This window comes from Mercenaria mercenaria, chromosome 4 (assembly GCF_021730395.1).
Source record: "Mercenaria mercenaria strain notata chromosome 4, MADL_Memer_1, whole genome shotgun sequence".
NCBI classification, from domain to species: Eukaryota; Metazoa; Mollusca; class Bivalvia; order Venerida; family Veneridae; genus Mercenaria; species Mercenaria mercenaria.
In genome coordinates, this window is record NC_069364.1 from 11620769 (window position 1) to 11632406 (window position 11638).

The 11638-nt window shown below is 34.7% G+C and overlaps 1 protein-coding gene and 1 long non-coding RNA gene across 2 annotated transcripts; both read left to right on the plus strand.

Moving 5' to 3' along the window:
- LOC128556724 (uncharacterized) lies at positions 1-2079 on the plus strand. Its single transcript, XR_008370795.1, has 3 exons — positions 1-110; positions 1098-1238; positions 1857-2079. It is a non-coding gene; the product is annotated as an uncharacterized LOC128556724 (long non-coding RNA).
- Positions 2080-2120: 41 nt separating this feature from the next.
- Positions 2121-8540, plus strand: LOC128556123 (uncharacterized). Its single transcript, XM_053540045.1, has 7 exons — positions 2121-2130; positions 2810-3023; positions 3999-4146; positions 6233-6299; positions 6684-6839; positions 7909-8063; positions 8195-8540. Exons 1-7 carry the CDS (start codon positions 2121-2123, stop codon positions 8372-8374), a joined length of 930 nt encoding a protein of 309 aa, XP_053396020.1. The 3' UTR covers positions 8375-8540.
- The last annotated feature ends 3098 nt before the right edge of the window (positions 8541-11638 follow it).

Here is an 11638-nt window from a genome sequence, read left to right on the forward strand (position 1 = left end):
CACTTATATAAAACATTCTACAATGATGGTCAGGACAAAACTCGTATGCGTGTTTCTATTTATAACTGTTTGGATGTCCCGCTGAATGCCACCGATTGGACAGGTTTAAGGTAAAGTACTTATATTTCTGTTTCGTATGTGTCCTTGCTTTTAGGCAGAAGCATTGATAGAAATATTAACGTGCTTTTATTTTAGTAAAATTTCGTCAAAGTTTTGGACCGTCATAAGTTATTTTGTTACATCAAGAATGATATAGTCTTTCAACTCTTTGTATATCATTTCAAAGAAAACATTTTAGAGTCGTTGTTAGTATCTACTCGTTATTGCTTTATTTGAGCGTGTTCATTGGAATTTCTGGGAAGTCAATTTGCACGAATTAATAAGCTGCATTAAATTTGTTGATAAATGAGTGTTGTCTGGCATCGTAATTAGCCGTCATGGAGATTCTGATGCGTTTGTGCGTAGACATGCTTTGAAAATCAAAATGAAAATGATGAGAACAGAAAATAACTCTTTTTAAAAATATATTTAAATTGATAGAAATTTGGAGCAATCTTAATCTAGTCTGGGGTACTAATATATTTAAATTGATAGAAATTTAGAGCAATCTTATTCTAGCCTGGGATACTAATATATTTAAATTGGAAGAAATTTGGAGCAATCTTAATCTAGTCTGGGGTACTAATATATTTAAATTAGTAGAAATCTGGGGCAATCTTAATCTAGCCTGGGGTACTAATATATATTCAAATTGGTAGAAATTTGGAGCAATCTTAATCTTGCCTGGGGTACTAATATATTTAAATTGATAGAAATTTGGAGCAATCTTAATCTAGTCTGGGGTACTAATATATTTAAATTGGTAGAAATTTGGGGCAATCTTAATCTAGCCTGGGGTACTAATATATTTAAATTGATAGAAATTTAGAGCAATCTTAATCTAGCCTGGGGTACTAATATATTTAAATTGGAAGAAATTTGGGGCAATCTTAATCTAGCCTGGGTACTAATATATTTAAACTGGTAGAAATTTGGGGCAATCTTAATCTAGCCTGGGGTACTATATCATTTTAAATGGTATAGAAATATTGTTTTAGGTTCTGACGTACAACGCAGGCTTGCTAGATGCTTCCTTAGCTGAAGATAATTCCGATATTTCAAACAACCTTGAAGACAGACGCAATGCCCTCATCAAGTATCTAAAGAAGTCAAACGCTGATCTTGTTTGTCTGCAAGAGGTTGTACCTGTTTTCTAACGTTCGGAAATTGTCTTGTTTTTCAAAGTTCAATTGGTATTTGTGAATTGTGTTCATCAATAATATTTCTTCGATCAAAATCAGCCGTTTTATTCTTCTCATCAGCTATTTTGTCATTCTCTCGTTATGAGCATTTCTGATGAAGATTTAACTTCTGATAAACTATTAATTCTTGATTTTAAGATTTAAAACAAAGAAAATGGTAACTGATAGAGAGCGCTCTTTCAATAAATGTTACGCTCTCAATGATAAAGGTATTAGAAGTACACAAATCCTGTGTTAATAGCAGCTAACACTTCTATTACAATACAGATTGCATTTGTTTTCTTACGATATTGCCCTTTACTAAATATGCTTGAAACCTTTATCTATATCATACTACACATGTATAGATATTTACCATTTCAAATATACATGTAGATATATGCAAAATAAATGAATTTTCAAATAACCCGAATCGTGTCACGTTACAATGTATCAAAGAGTCCAATCCATTAAACCGTTCATCATTCTACTGTCTCAAAAACAATTTCAAACTTTTTCTAAATGGACACTTTTAAATAATTAAACAATAGTAATCCCTAAAATTTGTATTTACAGGTTTCATTTGGACAAGATGTTGAAAAGATTGTTAATAGGGTAAGAAGGAAATATCCACACTCTTTCAGTGAACTGCACCGAAAAGATGGAACACTTCCTCCCCAATCAACCACAGTATGGGGTAACGTTTAATAATATATCGGCTGTCATAGAAATATTCTGCTATGTTACTTTTTAAGCAAAAGGTTGTCCCTCGCTTATGCAAATAGTCTATCACAGAGGACCTAAACTATAGTCTCAATAAAATACTGTGCCCAACGCTGGATGAATGTCAGTAAGTAAGTACGATAGAAGTTCCAGAATTTTAACAGCGAATCCTCATCCAGTAAAAGGTAGAGAATCCACACGAAACATGCTTCCCATAATAGGAACCAGCAAAAATATAAAATATCGCGAAAACAGGGATTAATATGTATAAATATAATCCGAAATTTATAAATCTCTGTGTATATTGTTTTCTGTTTAAAGATCCATTTTACGGTCATTTTCTCGTTGTATATACCTTGTTTTCTCGTAAAAGTGCTATTCCGTGATCAATGCATGTTTTCTGTTTAAAGAGTCCGCCTGCGATAAATGCATTTTTATATATCTTGTTCTCTATTAGAAGAACCGGCCTGCGATCAATAAATATTTGTAAATCTTTTCTGTTTAAAGAGTCGCATCTTTGTACATCTTTTTTCTATTTAAAATGCCATCCTGTCATGAATTCACGTTTTCTGTTTAAAGAGCCGGCCTGTTATCAATGCATGTTTGTATCTCTTGTTCCTGTTAAAAGAACCATCCTGTTATCTCATTTTGTTTTCTGTTTAAAGTGCCATCCTGTGATGAATTCGTGTTTTCTGTTTAAAGAGCCGGCCTGAGATCAATGCATGTTTGCATCTCTTGTTTTCTTTTAAAAAAACATCTTGCGATCAAAGCATCTTAAAGTTGTGTATCTTGTTTTCTGTTGAAAGAGCCATCCTGCGATCAAATTGCTCTCGCCAATTTGTTCAAATGTGTTTTATACAATGGATGTGCGAACGGTACAGAGAAGGTGCGGCTTGGTGCAACTGTCTTTCAGTGCATGGAATCGAATTGTAAAGCAGAATTTACCAACCTTGTTCTAACAAGCGGCGAGAAATATCTCTCTTGTGTCACTAGAAATTCACCTCAAACATACTTCACAAGGTAAAGTGTCTGATATTTCTAGATTTATATGAATACAAATATCTTCTACGTGTATAACGCATTATAAATATGTATGTGTATAACGACAATGCTTATTGTTCAAGTGGACATTTGAACCCCCAACTCAATAGTGACCCTATTGTATATTTGATAGTTCCTACAACAAACCAGTTACAAAAACAAAGATATATGTTTCTACATGACAAAAATGTTGATGGTGGGGAAGGGAGGTGTGGGGCCGAGGCAAATATCCAATTTAGAAATAAATATTTTTGCCAGTATATTTAATATCATTTAGAACAGATGTACATATCATATTGCATTCACGTATTAAACGATTTCGTTCCTTTACAAATTTCAGACCTAATTATATATTTTAAAAAACGCATCATAAGTAAGTAAGTAAGTTTATTTAGGTAACAAGTGACATAGCATGGCAATAACAAAATGCATAAATATCAGCAAAATTAATAGCAGACTAATAAGCACATGTTAAAGACCATGAAATGCACACCAATACCAAGGATAGTACAAAAAAGTGAAAAGTGATATTCAATTATTTCAATTGTGGTCCTATGGCCATATAAGATCTTCCTCAAAAAAGAATATAATACATGTAATTCCGGAGATAAAAAGAATATATTCTAAACCTTCATATATACATTCTTCGGTGCAATTTAGGATTCCTTACCGTTACATATTAAGTAATAGGTCACGTTAAGAAACATTTACTTGAATTTTGATTTAGTAATCTGCAACTGAAAAACATGTACGTGTCTGTCTAATGTCTTTCGTTGTTCAAACTTTATATGTATAGTATACTGAATAAGGTTATACATGTATGTTGTGTTTTTATTATGATATAAATTAAGATTATTATTTTATAACCTTAAATTCTTTTACACTGACTTAAAGCTTTCAAAATGCATCAGAAACCATTATCTTTACAACTAGATAGCTTTTTAAAATTTATAGATGCACAGGTGAGCCTTCTACAAATATTTGGAATACGAATAAATTGGGACTACTACTGTTGTCTAGGAAGGCACTGTCAGATACCAATGCTGTGGAATTTTACCCTGATTATACAAATGTCTTTCCCCAAGGATACCTCCAGGCAAAGGTAACAAATCTGATCTTCAGGTAGTTTTAATAACTTCGGAAAACATCATTAGTTGTGTGCTAACCAGTTTCAGCGAATAAAAACATTGGCTTATTCCGTTTTTGTCCGTTTTTTTTTACGGAAAGTCATATATTCGTTAAACTATATTTACGTCCGAAGACAATGGAGGGTATTATCCGCCACAATACAAACTGCTACATTACATATTTCAAAGTAGTAAATCATAATAAACTAAGACGGGCAAACATTTTCAAATAAGTAAAGACGTTTAGGGAAGCAAGAAGACATAAAAATAACTTTAAAATAAACTCATTGAAAGAAAGATTTACTTTTCTAGTTTACTTCAATAATTACAAATTACATGCACCAAGATGGCAAATCCATTATACCCTAGGTCAAGGTCACCAAGGTGATATACTTAGGTTATTTTTAAGGTTGAAGCTTTTCGACAACCTTTGTTTTTCTGTCATATCTTTGTTACTATTGCTTATATCTTACTGTCACTTCACATAAACATTGTCCAGCATACACACAAAGCATGTGCAGGGGCTGGGCCCATTATACCCAAGGTCAAGGTCACCAAGTTGTTATACTTGGAATTATTTCATGTTAATTTTTTTCGAAAGCAACGTTTATAGACATATCTTTGGTACTTTAAAAATAATGACTTATCATCTGCATGTGTGGTTACAATCCCCATAACTCTAATTTTATTTTGACAGAATTATGTCCCTTTCATACTTAAAGTTATTTTGGCAATCTTCGCTTTCTGGATATAACTTTAACCCCTCCGAGTAGTAGGGTCTTTTTATATCTTGGTGTATCTTCCTTTTAAAGTAGAGGTCTCTTATTGAGACATAAATTCATTTTACTGTCAAATCGCCGAATAGTGGAGCGCGCTGTCTTACGGACAGCTCTTGTTTAATGATGCAAGGAAAATTAAGAAATGAAATATAAATAACACCAAATAGTACTGACATGCATGTTTTATACGCTTTCACTGAATGCAATTTGTAATTACTTTAATTACATTATTGCAATTAACACTCATGAGAGTAAAAAGTTGACCCTTGGAAGCATTAGACTCTACCCAGCTGAGTGAATGTAATTTTTTAATTTATTACTTGTAACATTCAAATTAGTTACACGGAAGTTAAGAGTTGTCATGTTGTAATAACCCATCTGAAATATGCAATTTAGCAATTTTGATACTCTGGGGTAAGAAAATGGGATTTGCGTTTATGAACACTCAAATTGTTTATTTGCAAAATTCAATTTAGCCACATGGAAGTTAGAAATTATCATCTAGGTGCATGGAATTTGCATTTACTAATTTGAAATATGTAATGTAGCAGTTTGTATTGTGTCGGATAGTACCCTCTGTAGTAAACTGCCGAATTGCCAATCGAAACTGCGTAATTACATGGAAATTGCCGAGTGTCAATACGGTCCGTCACCTTAAGTATCATATTATAGCCACTCCTTGGTTACTCTTGCAATGTAGTGTTGAATAAAATATTACAAGGGTATCGTGCCAACTTTAAGAAACAGAATATTGACAACAACCGAAGACTAGTGGGCGTGATGGGTGTTGCACTTTCCATTACTTCTCATGAAAAGATTCAGTCAAACCGAGGCCGCTATTAATTGGCTTGGTTTCATTCTATGCTTCCAAAGGATCTTCTTACAGAATGTTTTGATTACTAGTTACTTTTTCAGTTCCAGTTTCACTAACTGTACATTTACAGTTTGACAGTAAAACAACAAAATCTCGGGTATATATATTTGTATAACCGTTGGCTAGATATCTATGATGTTGGATGAAACTAAGTTTCACTTTACCAGTACAGTATATAGTTTTCACATATAATACTTAATCGAAATAAAATGTTTGAGACGTCAATGTAAGGGGATATTGACGAGGTAAAACGGACGAATGAGATGCTCTTTGCGTTTTAAGAGATTTTCAGAAACTGGTAAGTATGTGTTATCGTGGCAATAATGACATGTTCTTATAATTACGAATGAGCATTCAGACGTATATTATATTTCCGGTATGTCGAAAGTTGTCTGGGTTTCTTTGCAGGTTGATGCAAATAATCTGAATGTGGTCTGTGTTCATGCTATTCAATATCTACCAATTACATTTGAATGTAAGCATTCATTTATCTTATTTGATTATAGGAAATAGTGTTCATGCTTAATGCTATTTTGGATTGATAAAAGCAGTTGTTTTATTGAGTGTATGTTTTTATCAAACGTTAGTGAGATGTGCTTTGAACGGCATTTCTGTGTGTTTATAGAGATTTATAGGAGTATGGACATCTTTGAGTTTCTTACTCAAGTATACGCATTGTTCTTTTCGGAAAGTTTCATAAGTTCTTTTTATACGACGTTGAAACTTTGTGGCACCTTTGCTGGCATTAAAATCCATGTTATTTTATATAAAAATTGTATGTCAGCTACATACTCATTTCCTTTATTATTTATTTCTGAAGATTGCTTCTTTTCCTTTGGATTACATTTTCATGTTGCAGTCCCACCGGTTAGTGATCTATTCCCAACCTACGCCGACCAAAATGCGTTCGAAATGCAAGATCTTGTTAAGAGATTCGCGAGCGTGGAACCTCTAGTTTTACTTGGTGATATGAATGTTGGACCAGGAGCCCCATCAGTCAGTCCTCTTGGGTTGTGTATGCAAATACGTGCTTATCTTATTGATGGCGATGTCATTTATAACATTACTTTATTTATGCAGGTGTAGACAAGAACATATCCTAGATACTTGCCAGTACAAAATAGTTATTATTATAGAAGTTTGATCTGGGATGCTGTAATCGGCTTGAGTGAATTTTACCAGGTCGGAAGACACAAGGCGCGCAATCACCGAGTGTGATCCGACCTGGCAAAATCCGCGAGAGCCGAATACAAAATCCCAGATCTAGCTCTGTTATTAATGACCATTTAATTATATACCTCCATTCTCGTACGAAATAACAGTTTATCGACTGTATTTTTGTGAGCGCTATTTATAAAACTGTATCAGGTCATGCATATTAAATGTAGATAGTCCGGAAACATACAATACAAAAGGTACAATACGGATTTTTTCTGCCTGTTCGTATTTATTTGTCAAAAACAGAATATATGTAGGTATATAAGAAACTATTCTCTCCGAACTGCCTGACGAAGCACATAATTATGAAGGACCAATGAATGTATTTGTATTAAAATAGTTCGATTGTTTTTCCGCTCTACTATATTTAACAATATAGAAGTTAAAGCTCGGACTCCCTGATGTAAAATTCAACGGCGCTTTATACTTAGATAATAATATACTGTTTATAAAGGTTTGATTTAATTGAACATTATCTTACTTCATTAGCGTCTGATCGCGTTGATAAAGAATAATGTAGTCGGGGCCTCCGTGGCCGAGTGGTTAAGATCGCTTACTTTGAATCACTTGCCCCTCACCACTGTGGGTTCGAGTCTATTTCGGGGCGTTGAATTTCTTTATTTGAGGAAGCCATCCAGCTGACCTACGGAAGGTCGGTGGTTTTTCCCAGGTGCCGGCCCGTGATGAAATAATGCACGGACATCTCCTTCCTCCACCATCAAAGCTGGAAAGTCACCATATAATCCAATAAAAAATAAAGTATTTGTAGTAAAATAGTCTCATTACTACATTTAGCACTAACCCATTTCAATACAGACTTGTGAAATCTCGGGCTCTTTGATGTCAAAATATTCATTTACTTGCAGCTAACTACGAGATTCTGACCTCTGTGTTCGATACAAAGGTTGTGAAGGAGTGCACGTTCTGTTCAACAAACCCATACACAGGAGGAGAATTCGTAACAAATGCCATATTAGACCATGTACTTGTGAATGGAGACATAAAAATTCGCAGAATCAAAGTAAGATACAAAGCTAATCATCTGAGCCCAAAATGACCTTAATACTTATTAATTTAGCTCTGTTGGCTGGTAAACTGCTTATTACAGTTTCCATTTGGGTGTATGTAACTACTCGACTTTCTCTCTTCCAGGTCGTGCTTAAACCAAATGATTTTGCGTTGGGAGAACAGAACTTGCCACTGAGTGACCATTATGGAGTAAAAGCTGTGATTAAAATACAACCAAAAAGAAGAAAAGAAATAAACAGAACAGCCAAAATGTTTAAAGAACTTTTTAAAGCTCAGCTTTTTACCACCACTGAATACGCTTGACTAGTCCCCATAATTTTTATGACACGTTTCTATTATTTTTAATTGAATAAAGAATATGCCACAACTAGCCAAATTTGTGGCGGAAACAACTTAATTTTTGTTTTACTTGTTGAAAAAGTAGACTATATTTTTTATAACATACCATATGACCATTGCATCAAAACTCAGGTAGCTAGACTATTTCCAAATTTACAAGATGTAGTAGAGCTTTTGTTGTTACCCTTTCAATATTCATTGAAATGTTTATTGGACAAACATCCAATCAATATATATCGACATGGTTCAATGCATCCCCAGTCCCTCTTGAACGTTGTGAATTAAAGCAGTGTCAATGATTCTTGACCATTTTAGTACACATTTTACAATTTCCAACAGATTAAATTGCTAAAACTGATTTCACTGTATCAATCCTCGGCGGTGACCTGAGTTGACCAAATCTTGACTCGAGGCCACTGTACTGATTACGGTAGTAACAGATCAGCAAAACATATTAAGACTTTTTTGACCCATGTCATTCCATCAGCAACTTTTAAGTCAGTCAATCACATTTGAGCAATCTTTTGTGACATTTTTCAGTTTTAATATATTCTGTTAGAAAAGAACAAAAAGACCCATTCCATCGAGTTAGATGTCTATTGGAAATGTATATTTTATTCATTTTCATAATATTTTGTAATTACCTCCCTTTAATATAAAAGTATTTAAAAAGTGGACTGTTTCTTTTGATTTCAATAAAATTTCCGGTTTTAGGTAAGGTAGGTATAAGTATAGTAATAGTATTCAAGTTATGCCTCGTTAAGGTTTTCAAAAAAGGGAGGTAATTTAAAAAAGCGCACATAGAGTTTTGGATCCTTGTCACTGCACTCCCTCTCAATGACCTCTATCAATATGTAAAGTATCTAGACAATACCTTACATAGTATTCAAGTTATGTCCCTGAGAAGATTTTGAAAAAAGGGAGATAATTTTAAAATGGGACCACTTAGAGTTATGGTTCCTTGTCACTGCACTCCCTCTATAACCTCTATCAATATGTAAAGTATCCAGTCAATACCTTACATAGTCTTCAAGTTATGCCCCTGAGAAGGTTTTGAAAAAAGGGAGGTAATTTAAAAATGGGACCACCTAGAGTTATGGTTCCTTGTCGTCACTGCACTCCCCCTAATAACCTCTATCAATATTACTGCTCTACTGCTAACTTCATATGCGTGCGTAACACTTATGTTCGTAATATATCCCTAGAAGAATAAAACTTTACACAATGACAAAGGACATTGATCGGGTATACAGTGTACAAGAACCATGGGTCTTCTGTATACACTGTACAAGAACCATGGGTCTTCTGTATAAACTGTACAAGAACCATGGTTCTTCTGTATACACTGTACAAGAACCATGGGTCTTCTTTGCTTACTTTTTGAGTTGTCTTCCTTTATTTGATTCATTCATCGCACATTTGTCCAGACTACTATAAGGAATTAAGTTAAACCTCACAAAATGACAGAGAAAATTGAGATAATGTGCAGTGTACAAAAACTATAACTATTTTATTTACTTTTTGAATTATGTCCCTTTATTATCATAACACTTTTGTCCGTAGTAAAGGACTTGTGGTATTTTGTATTGTTGTTGGGTTTAACGTCGCACCGACATAATTATAGATCATATGGCGACTTTCCAGTTTTGACAGCTTTTGAGGAAAAACCCAGGTGCCCCTCCATGCATTATTTCATCACGGGCGGACACCTGCTCACTGAGATCTGTAAAAAATGTATTTTATACTTCTTTGGTTGTGCCAAGAAATTAGAGCACATGATTGTATATTATCTGACAGTATGGAATATGCAATTTAATATCGGGGACTTAGTTGATGAGTTTGAGCTCCATATAAAGTGCCGGTGTAATGAAGTATTTCGACCCCCATAGAATAACGACCCCCCGGTCATTATTCTATAGAAAATGTGACTCCTTTCCTGTAAAATATTGACTCCCCTTATAAAAAACTGACTCCCTTTGAAAACTCTATAGAATAACGACCCCCGGTCATTATTCTATAGAAAAACTGACCCCTCCAAGTAAAATACTGACTCCCTAAAGATGACTCCCTTCGAATCTCATAGAATAACGACCCCGGTTATTATTCTATACAAAAAGTGACTCCTTCCATGTAAAATACTCACTGCCGAAATGACTACATTCGAACTCTCATACAATATCGATTCCCGGACATTATTCTATTTAAAAAAAGTTACTCTTTCCGTGTAAAACACCGGCTCCTAAAAAGACTTTCGACGATAATATCTATTAAAAAGTGATCCCCACCAAACCTAACGGACAATTTTACTAGATCTACAACTCTAATACCCTCCATTGCCAATAGTTAACATTTTGATTGTGCTACTACTACTGGTGCCGCTACTTCTATTGCTATTACTACATGTACTTCTTCTTCTTCTTCTACTACTACTACTACTACTTCTACTACTACTACTACAACTGCTGCTACTGATACTACTATACCTGCTTTCACTAATACGTCTTGTACATCTACCTCTTCTTCTCCTGCTGCTGTTGTCGCTGTCACTTATTCCTCTGCTGCTGCTGCTGCTGCTGCTGCTACTACTACTACTACTACTACTACTACTACTACTACTACTACTACTACTATTACTACTGCTACTACTACTACTACTTTCTATTGTTACCGCTACCGTACTTTACTGCCACTGCTAAGTATTGCAACTTCTATTAATACTAATTTCCATGCTAGCAGTTTCTTGTGCAGTTTTCTTCTGAAGAATTACTTCATACCGAAGTGTGTTTTGTGAACGTATTGTGAATTGTTATTTTCCTGAAAAAAAAATGTATACACCAAGATACAGCGTCTAGAAATAGAATCCCTTTTCCCGTTGCGGAATGCTCTGATTTCTGTGTCAAGTGATGGTATATGGGGCTAATGGTCAAACGGAAGGACGGACGGACAAGGTCAAATCTATATGCCCCCCTCCCCCGAGTGGGGGCATAAAATGCAGCAATTAGGCCTTAGATACATGAGTTATCACTAAATTTGACCAAATGACCGGGGGTCATTTTTCTATGGGAGTCACTATTCTTCGTGAGGTTCAGTTTACTTCACGTAGGGGAGTCATAGTACTATGATCTGGAGGTCATAATACTATGACCGGGGGTCACTTTTTCTATAGAATAATGACCGGGGAGGGGGGTCATTATTCTATGGGGGTCGAAATACTTCATTACACCGGTA